Source organism: Drosophila erecta, unplaced genomic scaffold, assembly GCF_003286155.1.
Source record: "Drosophila erecta strain 14021-0224.00,06,07 unplaced genomic scaffold, DereRS2 tig00000393-arrow-arrow-pilon, whole genome shotgun sequence".
Taxonomy (NCBI): domain Eukaryota; kingdom Metazoa; phylum Arthropoda; class Insecta; order Diptera; family Drosophilidae; genus Drosophila; species Drosophila erecta.
The window spans coordinates 254,270-275,156 of NW_020825238.1; the positions used below are offsets into that span (position 1 = coordinate 254,270).

At 38.0% G+C, this 20,887-nt stretch overlaps 1 protein-coding gene across 1 annotated transcript in view; it reads left to right on the forward strand.

The window, feature by feature from the left end:
* Positions 1–18,094, forward strand: part of LOC26526449 (thyrostimulin alpha-2 subunit) — a 74,592-nt gene extending 56,498 nt beyond the window's left edge. Inside the window, exons 2-3 of the mRNA XM_015157318.2 lie at positions 17,487–17,822; positions 17,881–18,094. Coding sequence (XP_015012804.1) covers positions 17,487–17,822; positions 17,881–17,973 — 429 coding nt within the window. The 3' untranslated portion in view covers positions 17,974–18,094. The remainder of the gene's footprint in view (positions 1–17,486; positions 17,823–17,880) is intronic.
* Positions 18,095–20,887: the final 2,793 nt, after the last annotated feature.

Genomic DNA, 20,887 nt, shown 5'->3' on the forward strand with positions numbered 1-20,887 from the left:
GTGGGTATGGAGTGTGTGATTTTGTTGGTAAATGTTAATGGTGTTTCTGGGTTGTAGAATATGTCACGAAATTGTTACATACAATGTATACATTAATGTGTGTATATGAGATTATAGTTTATGTTGCTTATAATTATCTTATGGGGAGTTGTGGGTGTAAGAATGGATATGTTACTATATATTTTTGTGATGTAGTACCAGGCCTTTAATATTTCGGCAGTGGTTTATCAGCGATTGATGCCAATCAGGTACACTTCACTTTTTATATATTGTATTTGAAATATTTGTGTGTGTGTATATTGTTTTGATTGTTTTACATATATATGTGTACACATGAAAATAGTGATGTCGTACTTGGCTGCGATTGATTTCACACAAGCACATATCACGTCACTTTTCACGACCACAGCATATTTATGTTTTAGTTAGGTGTCGATTTCTTTTTTTTTTTAAAGTGTATGTTTGTTAAGGCGGCTTATGAATCACATTTGGGATTTTTCTGCACTTTTTATTCTATTTTAACATACTTCCTCACTCTCACTCTTTTTTTTCTTCAACAACTACTTACGATAAAATTAGTAATAAGTTTAATGTTGTATTATCCATTCCAGTTTTCCGGCTGCGCCAGTCACCTCCGGGGAGTCGGCGGTAGGTGTTATTCTGCACTTTTGGGTTGGCCTGGGCTTCGTTTGTTATTTCGTGTGGAGTCTTTTGTTGACTTGGCTTCGTTTGTTATTCTGTGTGGAGTCTTCAAAAATTAAGACGCTGGTTCAAAGTTGGCAATCGAATGAATTCTGTCTTTATTCTTCTCCTTGATATAAGGTAACATGAATGTATATTCGTGTTCCGAAATTTTGGTCCTTAGAAACGAACTGCTGATATAGCAAAAATGTGTTTATAAGTATGTCTTTGAGAATGCACTGCTGCCCTGTCTACAAGAAATGTCAGCTTTTTGGACGGATGTCGGCTGACTCGCCGCTAATGCTTATGTTGCAACAGTACAGTAGTGCTTCCCGGTTCAACGTCTTCTAAGCGGCGGTTTAGGGGGAGGGGTGCTGTGTGATTCATATTCGCTGTCATTTTTATCGTCAGCCTGTTGCATGGTATTTTGCACTCCCTGGGCCTTTGATCTGTGATTCGTGTGGAACCAGATCTTTTCTGTCCTCGAATACTCGCTCTTGGCATTTGCAGGTTGGTTCCGAAGGAGGTAAATTGTCTATGCTGTGTCATAGGAGCCTAACTCCATAGGCTCAGAAGACTGATTATAATCGTTATTTGTGTTATGTTATACTCCCGCTCTTGGCATTTGCAGGTTAACCGCTTCCTGTTGCTGTGTTATCGTGGAGCCTAACTCAATAGGCTCAGATGACTGATCAGAAGCGTTGTTTGTGTTAATGGCTGAATTATTCTGTTTGGTCCCTTTATTTTTATTTTTTATAGAAATGAGGGTTTTGCCCTGGCCATCTTCGGCCCTGCTAGATAATAATATAGAGAGAAGAGAGAAGAGAAGAGAGAAGAGAAGATAGAGAGAAGAGAGAAGAGAGAAGAGAGAAGAGAGAAGAGAGAAGAGAGAAGAGAGAAGAGAGAAGAGAGAAGAGAGAATAGAGAAGAGAGAAGAGAGAAGAGAGAAGAAGATAAGAAGAATATAAGAGAAGAGAGAAGAGAGAGAGAGAATAGATAAGATATATAAGAGAATAGATAATATAAATATATAATATATAATATATAATATATAATATATAATATATAATATATAATATATAATATATAATATATAATATATAATATATAATATATAATATATAATATAATATATAATATATAATATATAATATATAATATATAAGTATTTATTAGTATATAATATAAATTTGCTAAGTTTAAAGGGGATATAATTAGCGGGAGCTTATTCCCCGGATATTGCTATCCGGATCAACATCTAACACATTGCTATTTAAGTTTCAGAAGAAGAAGAAGATTAAGATTAAGACACGACTGCCCATACTTATGCTTTTGGTATTCAATATACGGATCCAAATCTGGGTTTGTAACATCCACAGCTACAAACTGATCAATGAAGGCTATTACACTAGACATAGACTCTTCATTACTTAACTCCTTTGTTTAGATCCTACTTTCAGGGCATTTTTCAGCCAAAACATGACGTGAATATGAGGCGACCCCTCTGTTGAAACTCGACTCGCCAATAATAGGTAGTAACGAAATTACTTCCAAAGACACCTCCAGGTATTTTCATAAGTTTACAGACTTCTCTATATCAGTAATTAAAATATCTAGCGCTTGTCACTGGGTTTGTTATTATCAGCCGCCCCTTTTTCCTAAGCTGTGAATTTGAATTTTATATTAACCCTATCCAGATTGCGCTAGAGCAGCACTAGCTCTTAGTACCTAGCTTAGTACCTGGCCACCTAGCTTCAGCGTCGATAGAATTATGAAAAAAGTGGGAAGCCCAACATGGCGAATCAAGGCCATGACATTTTTTAGTGGGCAGGAGACGTGTGAATATCCCTAAGGATCCTATATCCCTAATCATGACAAATTAAGTTGCCCATAAAATCTTCATTTAGTATGTTAAGCAGGTGTGATAGCACTGGAGGCGCTCCGTTTACGTAAGCAAGTTTAAATATTATTTCGAATTTTTATCAATTCCAACTTCTTATAAATGAAGAATAACTTATCAGCTCAGATTTGTATATCTGGTTGTATAACTTTCTGAAGATGGTATTTTGTTTCCAGCATATATGCTGGGGAATGCCAGTTCTTCAGAATTAGCATCGAGAATTACGTCGAGAGGCTTTTGGCCCTCACCTGGAGCTATTGTAAATCCTCCAGGATGTAGTTCTTGGGCTTCTGTATTCTGATCGGAAATACGCGCCTCCGAATTTTCATCCTCCTGCTGGATGCCTAGTTGTCCCTCTACAAAGTCTACATCAGCTTAAGATGCTACGAATGGAACAGTATCGGATGGGAAGTCAGAGATCCACTGCTTGTTAACGGACACATTGTGCTTTCTATAAAGCTCTATATTAACTAAATACCTAATAGTGTCAGTTATTCCTATTGAATGTTGCTATGTGAGCTTCTATTTCAATAGGTCTGATTCTAATAATCCTATTTTCCTGAGTTATATCAAGACCTGACTTCGAAGTGCATTCCGAAGATTTTCGTCTTCCCTATTACCACTAAGGCTTCTATACTGACTTACTTTTTGATGTATATTTCTAATAGCATCGATCGTTGCTTGTCGAGCAGCTAATCGTGCGCTTCGTCGAGCAAGTGTTTTTCTCGCCTACTCGCCCGCTCCTAGCTCTAGTTCTGTTAGCCCAATCACGCTCCCTTTCTAATAAGCGGTTCTAAGTATCTCTTGCCTGTGCTCGACGCAGGCTATTTACTTCTTGCTCACCCGTGCGATACGCCGGATCCAAGCGTCTTCTTCTATGGTTTGCAGTATTTTGTTCCTGCTCCATAGCCAGATTTTCGCTGTTTTGTCGCTTTCCGATAGACGTCGAGTATCAGCTGCTTGTTCACTCGCACGAAATGCGGGATCCAAGCGTATTTCCCTATGCTCGGCAGTGTTTTGGACCTGCTCCACAGCTCGATTCTCGCCGTCTTATAAACGTCTTACGGATCCAAATCTGGGTTTGTAACATCCACAGCTACAAACTGATCAATGAAGGCTATTACACTAGACATAGACTCTTCATTACTTAACTCCTTTGTTTAGATCCTACTTTCAGGGCATTTTTCAGCCAAAACATGACGTGAATATGAGGCGACCCCTCTGTTGAAACTCGACTCGCCAATAATAGGTAGTAACGAAATTACTTCCAAAGACACCTCCAGGTATTTTCATAAGTTTACAGACTTCTCTATATCAGTAATTAAAATATCTAGCGCTTGTCACTGGGTTTGTTATTATCAGCCGCCCCTTTTTCCTAAGCTGTGAATTTGAATTTTATATTAACCCTATCCAGATTGCGCTAGAGCAGCACTAGCTCTTAGTACCTAGCTTAGTACCTGGCCACCTAGCTTCAGCGTCGATAGAATTATGAAAAAAGTGGGAAGCCCAACATGGCGAATCAAGGCCATGACATTTTTTAGTGGGCAGGAGACGTGTGAATATCCCTAAGGATCCTATATCCCTAATCATGACAAATTAAGTTGCCCATAAAATCTTCATTTAGTATGTTAAGCAGGTGTGATAGCACTGGAGGCGCTCCGTTTACGTAAGCAAGTTTAAATATTATTTCGAATTTTTATCAATTCCAACTTCTTATAAATGAAGAATAACTTATCAGCTCAGATTTGTATATCTGGTTGTATAACTTTCTGAAGATGGTATTTTGTTTCCAGCATATATGCTGGGGAATGCCAGTTCTTCAGAATTAGCATCGAGAATTACGTCGAGAGGCTTTTGGCCCTCACCTGGAGCTATTGTAAATCCTCCAGGATGTAGTTCTTGGGCTTCTGTATTCTGATCGGAAATACGCGCCTCCGAATTTTCATCCTCCTGCTGGATGCCTAGTTGTCCCTCTACAAAGTCTACATCAGCTTAAGATGCTACGAATGGAACAGTATCGGATGGGAAGTCAGAGATCCACTGCTTGTTAACGGACACATTGTGCTTTCTATAAAGCTCTATATTAACTAAATACCTAATAGTGTCAGTTATTCCTATTGAATGTTGCTATGTGAGCTTCTATTTCAATAGGTCTGATTCTAATAATCCTATTTTCCTGAGTTATATCAAGACCTGACTTCGAAGTGCATTCCGAAGATTTTCGTCTTCCCTATTACCACTAAGGCTTCTATACTGACTTACTTTTTGATGTATATTTCTAATAGCATCGATCGTTGCTTGTCGAGCAGCTAATCGTGCGCTTCGTCGAGCAAGTGTTTTTCTCGCCTACTCGCCCGCTCCTAGCTCTAGTTCTGTTAGCCCAATCACGCTCCCTTTCTAATAAGCGGTTCTAAGTATCTCTTGCCTGTGCTCGACGCAGGCTATTTACTTCTTGCTCACCCGTGCGATACGCCGGATCCAAGCGTCTTCTTCTATGGTTTGCAGTATTTTGTTCCTGCTCCATAGCCAGATTTTCGCTGTTTTGTCGCTTTCCGATAGACGTCGAGTATCAGCTGCTTGTTCACTCGCACGAAATGCGGGATCCAAGCGTATTTCCCTATGCTCGGCAGTGTTTTGGACCTGCTCCACAGCTCGATTCTCGCCGTCTTATAAAACGGCGAGAATCGGCTGCTTGCTCAACTGCGCGAAGAGGAGGATTCAAACGACTTTCCCCATGCTCAACAGTATTTTAGACCTGCTCCATAGCTCTGTCCTCTCTTTTTTGTCGCTGTATAAAATGATATATGTATATCTGTGGTTGGTTCCTCCGCACGAAATATGGGAGCCAAGCGTCTTGAGCTACGATACGATGTATTAACGCCCTCTGAGTCCCTCGCTTAGATAACTTCTCTTCGCATACGCTGAGAAACTGAATTTGTTAACCTCTCCACCTTTTACTATTACTTAATTTTCCCTATTTACCCTATTTCTCAACATTTGCCTTCAAGCACGTTGAGATGCAATTTGTCTACTGAAACGAGGCATTTTAAAAATTTCAAACTACTTTAAAAATGTGTCGATAAAAAACTGTCCTTAAAAATGCTTAATTAATTTTTTAAATTAAAAGATAATATACATAATGGATAAAATATAATATAAGATAAAAGGTAATATGAATATTTGGACATTTGGACAACTTGCAAATGAGCTACCTTGATGGAAAAGCAAACGAAGACCGCGGATTAGCACTTATTGGGTGTCTTGTTTCTGGTTTGTGTAGAATGGCCCACAACAGTTGTAGTGACCAACTTAACTTTACACTGCAATAACTCTTGAAGACACCCTCGCCCTAAATTATAGCAGCTTTTGTGTAACACAAAAAGTGAGAGAATTGTCTTAGACCAATCAGGACAGAATATGATCGTACGATTGTACAGTTAGGGAAAGGAAAGCTATAGCAGTGACCACCGGCATGTAGCTTCACAAAGCTTAATTCATTATCGGATTAAACCTCGTGGCGAACGCTCACAATTTTTGACGCTGCCCAATTAAACTTCACATACACGTGGAAATATAATTTAGTTATATATATCCAATCTCATAAAAAGAAGAGTTTGATATTTCAATAAATTTCCGTGTGCGATTTGTGTGAAAGTGGCAAAGAGATTCGACCCCAAGGCGTAAGGAAGGCCAGACCTATATAAGAGCATTTGGTTGCTCTACAGCCTACTACCCCCCGGCTATATTTGCTAATTTTATATTCAATTACTTATGACTATTTGCTTATTACTTTACTTTTATATACTTTATTTTACTTACTAAATATAAACGAAAATGAACGAAAACGAAAATTTGTTAGTTTGTAAAAGAGATTTAATGGAACTGCTTACTAAACTGAATTTATATAAATGGAATTATAATTGAAGATATATTGAAAAAGAATGAATTGTGAATAAATAGATTTAATGGTTTGTCGAGTACTTATGTTGAACACTTTCTTAAATATGTGGTAGAGTTATTTTGAACTTGGCCAAGGGATAATGTAAATATTTTAAGTAGCATTGTCATGGTAGGGAGGGTAAAGAATTAGGGAATTATTAACATCCAAATTCCCAATACTTATCAGAATCCGAAGCTTATCTTCACACGTGTCGGCGTGTATCCGTAGTATCAATATAAAGCCATTTCTTTTATTAATCGATAGTTTAGTTTGGAATATTGTTTTTGAGTAAGACGCACTTATTAAAATGTAGTATCGTTTCGTACCATCCTAAGCTAAAAGAACCCCGACCTACGGCGAGCTAGACCCGAGCATAGCAAGAGTGCGCATCCCTAGCGAAGGAAGTACAAGGTCCTCTTTATTAGTAATTACCACCCGCTATTAAAAGACCAACTAGTTAAAATCTGTCGAACTACGTACACTACACAGTCCACTCCTGTAGTATGAAATGCTGGATTAGGCTGCACTCGATTTGCTGGCAGGCTTCGCATTACTTGCCCCCAAAATAGAAAATTCATTGTAAAACATCCATCGGACGCATTTATTAATGACGTTAGCAACAAACTCGTTGGCTCCAATCGGCCAGAACCCTTGTCGTAATGGGGCAAGCAACGCCTTTGATCCTGCATGCAAATATTTCTTATGATAATAAACAATGAGTGCCTTGGTGACTGGATAAGTACTGGTAGAAGTATTAGATGCCTAGTATCGTAGTCCAGGTTTGCGTTCTGAAGCCTTCCATCGACTGGAAGTAACCCATCGAAACCGAGTATAGGCCTAAGCGAAATCAGCTTGCCCTGGCTAAGAAATCCATAGTCTTTTGCCAAGTGAACCAGCTGGATGCTCCTCAAAAGAAGTACAGTTCACGAGTTGTCTCCTCCGTAAAAGTCGGCCTTTTAATGACATAGATTTGGCTCTGCGATTTGAAATAAATCGATGAATTTCTGCAAATACGCACTGCAACTTGAGTTGAGGAATTTGCAGTTCGATGAATTGTCAATGCAAACGGTTCCAATTAGAGTCGCAGAACGGCGCTGAGGCAGATCCTTTACTGAATCTAACAGGGACGGCCAATGCGACGAGCTTTGCAGAAGGAATTGATGCTCATTAGCCCAAAAAAAAATGGTCCAGCAATTTTCTCGGGGTTTATCCTCGCGACACGACGTCTGCTGGGTATAAGTTTGTCCGAACGAGATGCCAAGTCATGTCTTTCGTCATTTCCTGAATTTTAGCAAAGTACAGTTTGACACGAATTCGTGTCATTCGTGTCATCCTCCCTCGGAGGATCCCGAGTCTACGTGGTGAAAGTTGCGGGAAAATCGAGACAATAAGGATAATTTCCATGAAAACGAGCGATTTCCAGGTTTGGCAAACGAGGCTTCCCAGATCGAAAAAAATCTGCATTGTTAGTTATGTCAATAGATGTTGAATTGGCAGCGGGTCTAGCCGGCAATCGCAATCGCATCGATGAGCAACTAATCTTACGTTTAGTTTCCCCTTCACATCCAAGAAAACTGCGGAAAATTCAATCCGATTGTCACTCGAGATCTCCGTAAAATCCCATTATTCCAACGATGTCTGCGCCAAATCAAACGCCAAGTTTAAGCAATTGATCCATTCCACTCGCGCCTGTAAATCAGCTTCTTAAAACTGATTAGCAGAATCAGCGTTTAAATAAAATTTAAATCAAGTTCATGTGCTCTTGTTCATGTGTTCGAGTGCTTGTATGCCGTTATTTAAATGTTATTAAATAATAACAAGACCGAGTTGCAAACTCCGATAAAAACTGCGATCATAACGGGTCACCAGATGGGTCACCCTTTGGGTGATAATTAATAAGAACGCACGAATAGGTTATGTTAATATTCATATAAGCTCTGTTTATTTGTGCTCTGGTTTATTCGGAGATGCAGACTGCCTAAGCAAAAGCATGGTTTCAAAATATAATTATACAGGCATAAGTGTACAAAAGTACTTTAGCTGAATAGATAACGCGAAAACTTTAGCAATAGAAGAATGAAGGGCGAAAAGAGAGTCCCGAAGAGCACTACAGGTGCATTGGTACACCGGTGCAGTAGTACAGGTGCGCGGATGACTAGGTGCTGGCGATCTGCTCCGAACACACAGAATGAGACGGATTTACACCTGCCGCAGATCTTAATGGCTCCATGTATCATCAGTAAGCAACAAAGTAGATGTACTAACACGACAGCTTGCAGTAAGTAAATAAGCGGAACTTTTTGGACGCTATTTTTGATGCTATTATTAAACGGCTTCCGTGACAATGCCAACAATCCTCGGCTGCGAGACCCGACATAATCCCCCCGTTGGAATCGTGGCTATCAATAGCATCTTTAAGGTCAATCTTGCTCCGTCAATCCTGTTGCTGTCCTCAGTACAGTAGCTCGGACGACTCCATCTCTTGGAGGTAGCAGCTCAACGACTCTCGCTAAATGCCACTTCATGGGTGGCAAGTTTTCATCCGTAACAAGTTTTCATCTACAACTAAACCAGGCTTGGGAGTGTGCCACTGCGATCGCTGCTGCAGTAAGCTTAAATACTCTTACTTCCATCGGGACCAGAAGATCTCCTGCAGGTGGGCGATGCCGGCGCTGCCAGCTATCCAAGCGATTGGAGTTTAAGTTTGAAAGCGGACCACAATTCATAAAATGCGCTGGAGTTAAACATAACGATCGAAAGAGCTCTTTGAAATTTATACTAATGGTCGATAAGTAACGATTGCAAATATGTAGCAGAGAATGGTTCTCAGTTCATCGAAGGTAAGGATGGGAGAGCCCACAGCACGGTAAAAGTGATACTCCCAAAGTCCATCAAAGTGAGGTGATCGAGGAGGTTATCCACTCGATTTCCTCCGCTATGCAGGAAAGCAAGTGTATAAAGATTTTTAATGGAGCTCCAAATGTATCTCCTTAATTGTAGAGCACATGAAAACACACACGTAGCATTTCACAGGAGCCTTATTAGGCGCCTCAGGCTTGTAGAAAAATAGTCCACAGAAGTCTGTGCCAGTGACTTCAAACGCTAAATCCGCCATTATGTGCTTAACTAAGCGAGGTTTTTTTTTAAAAACACCTGACGCACCTCTTTTCAGCCTTGTTTACGGTTTTTCTCCCCCAATAGGGTAATATTGGGATCGGATTATGGCAAGAAGAGCGCGAGGACCAGTATGCATGTTGCGTTTATGGGCGTTTTTTATAAGTCATTGTAACAGGATGATCCTTTGGTAGGATGATTGGTGGCGTCTATTAAGGTCCAACAATTCCTTTTGTCTGCAAAGATTTAATGTCATTCCATAAATGAGCCAGCTGAATCAGGATGCATCCAAACGTACATTGCCGTGCAAATATCAGCATAAGGAAATTTCAGCAGCAAGACTCTTCAAAAAAGTTCCCGTATTGGCTTCTCTGTTAATACTGTTGGTAGCCAATCGGAGAGAGGACTCGTTAAGATCAGTTCATTAAAACATTAGCTGCTTCATATACCTATCCACAGAGTAAGTCGTTTGGATGTCCTTGAAAGCAAACCGCAAGCAATGCTTGCAAAATATTCGTATTCGTTGTCCGAACAGAAAGTGGATCAATAAATAACGATGCAGTTTTACTTATCCCCGGCAGTATTTCGAGATGAGGCCAGAGCGCGTTAGGCGTGTTAATCATTATTTGAAATAAGCTGGTGGTCAGAGCATAATCACAAGTATGTATATTGAGGAGAACTGATGGTCGTTTGCTTGACTCCGGAACATCTATTAGTTGCAGAGGAGGATCCTATTCGCTATAGCCATGCGGGACCGGTTAACGCCACCATTCGATGGCTTTGCGACAATTTAGTGGCATTTTATTATCCTTGTTGCAGCCGACCATTAAATAACATGCACCTTTTAAATTTAATTTCAAAAACGTAATATTTTAGGAGTTTTACGAAGTCTTCCTCTCTCTTTGAGATCGCGCTATAACTGTCCTATCGTTCTCGACATCTCAAGGTGACAATAAAACTAAAAGAATAGCTGAGCTGAGGTGGTAACATTTTCCCCACGTAAACAGCTACAACAGTTTATTTAGATTTATACAATACATCCAGTACAGCAATTTATACAGTACAGAGTTTTTATGGTAACGGATCGCTGCTGACCATCCTTTGATGTACAGACTTCTATAATTCTTCCTTTGGCCCAATGGCCTCTCATACCTGGCGACTCTGGCAGGTGGCAGTGGTGCCATTTGCGGTAGTTCCGGGACGGCAGAATTGTTTTGACATTGCTGACAAGATTTTCGGATCAATACGACACGCAATGGAGGAATAAAATACTGCCATTGTATTAAATTTATGGTTCCTTCGGGAAGCATATGATGACTTCTTTCATGGTAGTCCTTTACTATTAGATGGCTTTTGTTATGGAACTTTGGCAAATTTGATTTATGTTTTGGTTTATGGAATCTGACCGGAGTGACCGGTCCTTTGGTTGGCGAAGGAACAGCAGAGCCATTCAACGACGTTGGGCTGCGAGATTAACTTTGTTGCCCAGTCTGCTACGTTTGGCTTTGTCGGAACCATGTGCCCTTGATTAGCATTCGTGGTTTTTCTGCAAATCGGTGCATTACAAAGGAGTCGAATGTGCGCGGGTCTATTATCAGCCAGGAAAGTACTGTCCTTGAATTAGTCTAATATGTGTGTTGATCAATTTTCATATTGTTGGTTTTCTTTGAATTTTTCTGCTTTTTCGCTCTTTGCTTTTTCTTACCTTTACCGTAATATCATCACCCTTTTGTATGCAAAAATAGCAATCAGTAACATACCCGATCTCACTGGCGCCCACAAACGTGTGTACTTCAATAGTGTCAGCGATATGAAGTTTTGTAGGGTAGTGCCGTGGCACTCGAATTGTTGCGGCTTGGGAAAGCAGGACTTTCCAGTTCGTTGAGAATACAAGCTGACTTGCCGGTAGGATGTCATCGCAGCCTAATCATCTACGCCAGATTTCTTGAAGATCGTTTTAGGGCCAATGGTGAAGCAGGACGAGAATCCTAAAAGGTAAAATATAGACATTAGGATTTGTAAAATATATTATCTCGTTTCATTGGTTGTGGTGCTTCGAATAAAACGTTTCTTTTCATTCGCGCAAATCTGAAAAAATATTTAAACATGTCAGTTTTCGGTTTCCAAAGCATACCGAGGACTTCCTCTGCGTCTTGGGCTTGGGGGATTGCGAATGCACCGAAGAATCCTGTAAATGTAAATAAAAGCCTCCGGCAGAGTGTATCTCTGGGTCTGTTAAGGTGACATTGATCGCTTCTACATCAGTCACTAGGATGTCTATGTAGTCATCGACGTTGTTTTGCTTTCATCCCAAATATTCTTGGAGTGTGTGTTTCCTTGTTGAACCAAATAAAACGATGAGTGTGCGCATCTGCTGTTATGATCCTAATTCTAAGGAACATTTCAGCAATGTCTCCACAAACAGTCTAAAACGTCTATGAGCGGCTACAGCAGATCACCGCCAGTGAACATGAAATCGTTGACAGGCTTTTCATGAAATTTAGCTGCTTCATGCCTTACAAACTTAACCTGTTCCGGCTTACTTTGGTTGTGGGTAATAAATATTGGTAAGCATCAAATGCGCTCTTTTTGATCAATTATGTTGCAACTGGACAACTCGACTGCATACCCTTTCTCTAATTATACCCTTTCTTTAATTTTTAAGTAGTGACCCTCACTTCGTAGTGACCTTCGACTTCTGTTCAGGTGGCATTCAGTATGGTAGAACTTTTTCATCATCGATGGAACGAAACGTTTTTTTTTTTTGACGTTAAAGCTCTCTTTCGAGGCTAGGCTCCAGTTGTTCGTTCTAGCCAAAAGCATTTGTTCAGCATTCCAGCAAGATTTTAAAGGAATTCCATTAAAATGCGAGTACTTGCTGATTAGCTCGTACTTTTTAGCTTTTACTTTTACTTTTTTTAGCTTTTTAGCTACCTTTCTGAAGTAAAGGATGATGTCTCCGTTCACATCCTCTAACTCTGGACACCTTAGTTGAAAGACATCGTCTTCCATGTGTTTTTAGGCACAAGCGATAATCGCGAACAATTAGTTGCATTCCATCATAGGTAAGATTTCGGAATTTTTCACACTGTGAGACTTGATGCTGCATACTTTAGCGGACAAAGCAAGATGTGATTTTAGAAACTGTTCGAGTTCTTTTAATTCGATGTGCTGAAGATGTCCGTTTTTGTAGCTAGTGTGAGTGTGCACATTATTTGGCTTTGCATAAAACGTTGAATTTACGGTGGAAGCTGCTTTGGCGATCGTATACATCCAATCGCTTAACGCCTTTCCGCTTGATACGGTTCCATCCGTAGGATCCATGGGTGCATTGCCCAGTTTAAAGAATTTGATCTATTCGGCCAAAAAATGTATTTGGTGTGGTAATGAGCTCGGAAACCATTAAGTAAGAGCTTGTGTTTTACTAGGTCGTATGCTTTTCTCTTCAGGCATCGTTGGAATCGTAACATGTTTTCTACGTTGGAGAAGGCAGTGGCATATGTACTATAGTATTCTCAAAGACCCTTATAAAAGTGGCCCACTCATCTCGTCATCACGACCGCGATATTTCAAATTTTCAGATTTTCTTATTTTGTATTAAGGTTATTCCTATCTAAATTGAAATATCTTACTAACAGTACCATTAGCTGAAACCTAACAGGTTTTTTATAGTTGAGAAAATATCATTCTGAATTATTCATTTTATTCAATCGTCGTCAGCTATTTTTCCAATTTCCATATGTTACCGTAATTAGATTCAACTGTTTTAAGTATTCCGTAGATTTGTTTCTCTACAATTTTTACAGGTAATCTTTATTTGGACCTTACACGCAAAGCAAAAAATAACATATAGGTTTGCTTTTTGCATATTTGGTTGGGTCCGTCAAATAAATTTATAACCGCAGCCAATAATGACTTTGTAGTACCTGAGAGTATCGTAAGAGACAATAGGTTTAAAGCATTTTTATCGAATTTTGAAAACAAGCTCTCCTTGTTGGCCGCGATTCAATGCTATCTTCCAGCCGATCAGAGCGAATGGGACAAAAATCCAGCATCCTGCATTATCCTGCATCACATTCGCACTGCGAGGAACCGGAAGTTCGCCTTACAGAGCTGTTTTGATTTAACATCAAACATCCTAGTGACTATTGTTCTTAAATAAGTTAATGAAAAGAAGAAGTTTTGGAAGAATATCCTCTCATGATATCCTCATTTGACAACTTGCACTGCTTACGAGACGATATCAAACAAAAAATTACTATTAGAGCCATTTTTGGAAGAATTTTAACAAGAAATTAAACAAGTAGAATTAAAATTACTTATTATTATTATTTTCATTACTATTATTTTATTTAATTAATAAATAATTATTGGTGTCAAGTATACACGCAAATGTATATACACGTATGTATGTATGTATATCTAAAAAGGTACCGTACAGTTCGCAAACAAATATATTACAATATTAAAACAAGAGGGAACGCTGTAGTAGAGTTCCCTGACAATCAAAAACCTGTTACTCAGGTTACAGTAATTTCTCATTTCAAAATTTTCTGGAATGTCGGTAGAAAGTCCGAAAAAAATTAAATTAAACAAATTTAAAATGTGTTGGCGTGACAGTGTTGGGCGGGTTTGTGGGCGTTAGAAAGGATAACGAAAATAAATGAAAACATTTTTGCAAAGTCTGGGTGGTGCAGTTTTGGGCGGTGGCAAAAAGATTTTTAGCAAGTCGAAAAAAACATACAAGACTAATTAAAACAAGATAGAATGCTATAGTCGAGTTCACCAACTATCAGATACCCGTTACTCAGCTAGTGGAAGTGCAAACTAAAAATTTCACAATTTTCTGGAATATCGGTAAAAATTTGGGAAAAAATAATAAAATGAAAAAAAACGGACAGACGGACATGGTTGGATCGACTCGGTTAGAGATCCTGAAACGCTTCATTCTAAATACTACACACATTTCAACGAATCTAGTGTACCCTTTTACTCTACGAGTCAAGGGTACAAAAATTGCATTTACATAGAGATTTTTATTAAACATCTACATTTATATAATATATTTAGCTTCCGTTTTACATGCATAAATTTACAGGGTGCTTATATAAACTTAAAAACTTTATTTTCACGGATATATAAACCCATTTAGCAGTGTGATTTAGATCAGTCGGATCGGACCATAAACAGCTACCAACGGAATAGTAAAATGCTAGTGAAATGCGGTTACTCAGCTAGTGGGAGTGCGATTGAGAAAGTTCAATAATCTTTTTGGCATAACGATAAAAAATTAAAAACAACATTTTGAAAAGTGTAGATTTTTGGGGGTCTTGTGGGCGTTAGAGTTTGCCTGGCGAAAATATTTTTAGCATGTCGATAGAAAGCTGAAAGACAAATAGGAACATGAAAAAAGTCAACACATTTTTCAAAACTGTGGCGTGTTTTGTGGCGTGGCTACATGGGTCAAAAACTTTTAGCTTTTATAGTTCCTGAGATCTCGACGTCCCAGATCTACTCCGCTATTAATTCTGATCAAGAATTTATATATTATATTTATATGTTCGGAAACGTTTAATTTTACCTATTGCATTCTTTTCATTGAAATTTAAACTTTACGAGTAACCTGGTATAATTATTGGACCATACGATATAACAGTTTTCTTTTGTAATCTTAATCAATACATACATAGAAAATCTTTCCTGAACTCCAAGACTCGTCAAGAATTTTTGGTATTTAATAATCACTCTTAGGGCAAAAAACTATCTGCCTTGTCAAATGATTCCAAGCCACTATGGAAATTAACTAAAATAATTAAAAACAAACATTCCATGCTTTAATTACAACAATGAACGGTTTTCAACGGGTTTGGAGAAATCCAACTTGCTATCAGATATTTTTGAGAACAAACACAATTTAACTTCCCATTTCTTAGATGCTGAAACATTAGGTTTAGTTTTAACACTTCCTTACATAATCTCAGTTGTCAGATAGTTTCCTCGAATGTACCTGCCATATCAACTTTCGAAGTCAAAAAAAAATCTCCTGGCACTGATAAAATGTTTAATTTTTTTTAACTCTTATATTTAATAATTGTTTTAAGATTAGATATTTTCCTATTGTATGGAAAACTGGAAAAATCATCCCAATATCCAAGCCTGGAAAACCTCCTAACTCTCCAGAAAGCTATCGTCCCATTAGCTTGCTAACAATTCTACAGGGAGTCTTTAAGCTTTATTCATCCACTTAATAAGGTGGTAAAATGAGTTAAACAAAGTTTTGCCAAAAAAAAAAAAATCTGTTGGCATGCTAACACTGGATGTTGAGGCTGCTTCTGATATGGCACAACGGTCTTATCCACAAATTAAAAATATGCAACACTCCCATGTATATTCTAAAACTTAGTCAAAATTTCTTGTCAGATAGAAATTTTTATGCATGTTTAAACGGCATAAACTCCAAAATGAAATTGGTTTGAGCTGGAGTCCCCCAAGGTTCAGTGCTCGCGCCCACTCTTTTTAATGTTTACATGCATGACATACCGACATTCGTCAATTGTCGTACTTTCATGTTTGCAGATGACGCGGCCATACTCTGTACTGGATCTTCTTCTGATATTCAAATTATATTACAACACTCTCAATGAAATATTTGTCTTTTTAACTAAATGGAAATTAAATTAAATGCCAACAAAATAAAAGCAATTTTTTTTTACAAAAAAGCGTGCTAATAAATTCTTACCAAATTGTGATCTTGTAATTGACAATAATAATATTCCTTGGGAAAACTCTGTTAAGTACCTTGGTATACATCTTGATAAAAAGATTATCTTCAAGGAACATATTAATAAAACAGTTGACAAAATAAATAAGACCATTCGCATATTATATCCGTTTATTAATCGGAACTCTAAGCTGTCCTTTAAAAATAAATTACTAATTTACAAACAAGTTTTCCTACCCACTATCCTTTAATGTTCTGAGATTTGGGGAAATTGTGCACTCATATTAAAAAATTGCAAAAAACTCAAAATAAGATTTTAAAAATGATCCTCAATCTTCCCTTTTATTTTTCAACTTGTAAATTGCACGATAAAGCAATATAAAGCCGATTGATGTTATCATCAAACGAAACAAAAATAAATTTAATTTCAAATTAAAGTACACAATCAAGTGCGAGCAGATCACTAGCCCAAGTTAGTTTTACTGAAGTTTTCGCTCTTTAGTTGATAAGTTAGTTATAATATAGTTCTAAGTTCATCTGCTAAAGGTTTTTTGGTACCACTTTTTCCTTGCTTTAAAATGTTGGATCAATAAATTGTAATATTAAATATAAGTTACATTTTTCAGTTGTAAAGATGGCTTAAAATCTAAAGTACATTTATGTAAATGTATGTAATGTAAATGTAAAGTACATTTAAGCAAAAATATTATAAAAATTTCATGATAATAGAGCAAACTCATTAATTAAATAATTAACATAGAAAATGTATTGAGTATAAAAACATCATTATATTAAAAATATTTGAAATAAAAGTGATAAAAAATCATTCTTTAAATTAAAAATATTTCAAATAGAAATTATCTAAAAACCAATAATGCATTGCCCATCTCCATCTTTATTACTTTGTATTACTTAAAATGGTTATTTTAATTGTTATCGATGAACTATTAAATTTTTAACTATTATATACGCGTAGAGTATTCGAACTTTGTATATTACCGAGCTTTTTTAATCGCTAATGAATATTTCATGAAGTTCCTTTTCCCTACCTTCACCTCCATAGTAAGACCTATGTTTAATTTGCCCTCGTTTTCCTACGCAGGCGTCAGGATACGGTGTCGCTTTAAAAGCCAAATCCATGGACAATCTTAGCAGTTGCCGAGATGAGGTCTTTTCAACTAGTGGTGCTTATTTGCTGTATTCCCTGGCTTTTGCTCTGCGATAGTAACTCAATGGGGAAGGACGCATGGCTGCGTCCTGGATGCCACAAAGTTGGAAATACTCGAAAAATGTCTATCCCTGATTGTGTCGAGTTCACCATAACAACCAATGCGTGTCGCGGATTCTGCGAGTCCTTCTCGGTACCTTCGATTCCCCTGATGGTTGCATCGCCTTCTGTTTTATTCAAACCACCCAAACCAGTGGTGAGTGTTGGCCAATGCTGCAACATGATGAAATCGGAGGAGGTGAGTTCTGCCTTTAGATCCCCATTGCTTTCATAAAGAATTTCTAAACTCGATTCAGATACAACGACGTGTGCTATGTATTGAAGGAATACGAAATGTGACTTTTAAAAGTGCATTGTCGTGTAGCTGTTATCACTGCAAAAAAGATTAGACGAGAGCAGATTGATATTGCTGAGCCATTTTTTAATAACCCTTTTATTGACATTTCTAATTATAACATATTAGCAAATATAAATAAACATGATAATAGCTTGTTCAGTGCTGCTCTGTAAATCGCTTCAGCCTCAAAAACCTAAATAGCTTTTTAGCGGTGCTCCACACAAATAGTTCTTTATTTCATTTAACTTTAAAAATCAGCAAGCGCGTGTGAAAGTGGTAATCTAATTTTCGAACCCAGAGTAAGCGATGACACATTGCTTACCTTAATTGGTTTTCGATCAACTTTTTAAACATTCTTCATTCACAAAAGCCCTAAAAAACAATTTCTTTACAAAATCGCGATTTATTGACAAGTTCTAAAAAGGCAAGAGGTCCAGTGATTAGGTAAATAAATTTTTCTTAAATATTTTTAAGCTACGAAGCATTTTTAGAGATATCCGGCCAACAACAGTTTAGGTTAAATAACAAATTATTTTGCTCTGAGTTATTACACTTCTAATACACAAAATATTATAAATATAAATAATATACTCGTACAAATAATTTAAGCATTGTGCGTCTCAAAATATTTTTGTTCATACTGGTCCCCAAAAAACGACTATGTCCCAGTTAGAGATGGATTTCATTCAAGTCCCAAAGTCGAAGTGTTTGGCGTCGTTGGACACACTACTTTCTTACCAAGCATGTAAGCGACCGTAACATTATTCTTTCAGATTTACGTCAGATTTTTCTTCGCTCTACCGCTGTCCAAGGTAGATACAATGCCGTTGGATCCTTCTACATTCCAGCCTTCTTCGCTGTTGCTTGGCCGCTCCGATTAAAGAATCTTCACAGAAACAACCATTAGCTTAGACTTATTATTTAAGTATGTTTTTTACTTCCAAGAGTGAGTTGAATTCAAAGTAAACATTTTTTTTTTTTCAAATAAACATTTGCCATCCGTATGGGGTACCAGCATTCCTACACTCTGATATTGGCAAACAATTTGTTCGGCTTCGACACATAAGAACTTATCTATTCTCTACAGTCCAACGTTGCAGGAATCGATCTATGCTTCAAAGCAACGAATCAGCGGAATTAAGAATTAAGCCGAATTGAGTGTACAAAGTGGTCTACATAAGTGGATTGGAATGGAGCAAATATGCAATATTTGGAATGTGAATCAGCCAGGTCACTGCATACCCGAAAATACGCAATCTCATAGACATACAAGCAGTACTTATTAAGCAAAAAGTAAGCCATGGGCTTGACAGGAAACGCAACCTCTTTTAGCTGATCGCATTATGGCAGATCAACAAAAACGTCTCGATTAATCTTAGGAGCTTGAAGTCAGTGACACCACTTTGGGGACCATTTTCCGTCTGTGACAATAAGGCTACTGCAAAATGCTACGCTTATGTTTTCATTTTCTTCGCAACCAAAGCGATACATTTGGAGCTGATCAATAATTTTACTTTCTTACCGACAATGCAACTAACTAGTTGGAGCTTCGAACGAGTTGCATGAATTAGTTCTGTCTGACCTTCGTATCAACTTCATATACGTGTATCTTCATATATATATTATATAAAAAAGTACAAAAATATCACGACATTTTTCAAGTGTGGTCGTGACAGTTTTGTGCGGTTTGCGGTTTGGCGTTGGAATGGGCATGAACAAAAATATTTTAGAAAATCTATAGCAATTTACAAGATATATTTAAAAATGAAAAAAATACATTTTTCAAAATTGTGGGCGTGATTTGTGCATGGCAATGTTTTGTGGGCATGGCAAAAAGTTTTTTTGGCAAATCTATAAAAATTTACAAAATATATAAATATATGAGCGTTTTGTTGTATAGTCCGGGAATTGAATTCCATACGTACCAAATGAAGGAAGAGAAGCGTCACAGAATAGTAGTTAAGGGCCTCCACCATACCAACCAACCTAACCAACTTAACCTAACCAAATTATCGCCAACTTTAAAATAAATTGCATTGATGTTCTACAAGTACAAAATACAGGATCCAGGAGTAATAGAGAAGAAAAACTTAATATATTCTTCATTAATATAAAACCATATGTAAAAATAAATGACATATACGATATTAACACACTATGCCGACAGAATGTGCGGATAGAAAGAATGCGTATGTCATGGGAAATTGCTCAATGCGTACGTTGTCAGGAATTCGGCCAGACAGCTAAATACTGTCTTCGTCATCCCAATTGTGCTCGCTGTGGTAAAAATCACTTAACCAAGTTATGCGTGTAACCCAATCATTAACATCCTATCTGTATACAGGGTGCGTTATGAAAGTAATGCGCATGGTTTCATTGTCACGTAACTACCTGTCGTAGCACGCTCGGACCTGTCTGAGTTCGCTCAGTTCGCTCTGAGCAATAGAAGTGGTAGGACGTGTCGTAGAGCGAAGTAATTTTTTCTGTTGTGTCACGGTGCGATGGAGCGTTCGCTGGAACAGCGGTACGCCATAAAGTGTTGTGTGCGACTGAATCGATTAGAAATGATCCAGGTTTTTTAAATTTTACTGTAACTGGGGATGAATCCTGGATGTTCGAGTACGATCCAGAATCCAAACGACAGAGCTCCGAGTGGCATTTTTGCCAAGTCGCACACAAAACTTTATGGCGTACCGCTGTTCCAGCGAACGCTCCATCGCACCGTGACACAACAGAAAAAATGACTTCGCTCTACGACACATCCTACCACTTCTATTGCTCAGAGCGAACTGAGACGGAGCGCGTTGGAAAGGAGAGACTCCGCCCCAAATTTTCAGACAGGTCCGAGCGTGCTACGACAGGTAGTTACGTAACAATGAAACCATGCGCATTACTTTCATAACGCACCCTGTACACTGTGAAGGAAATCACACGGCAAGTGACAAAGGTTGCCAGTAGTATCAGGA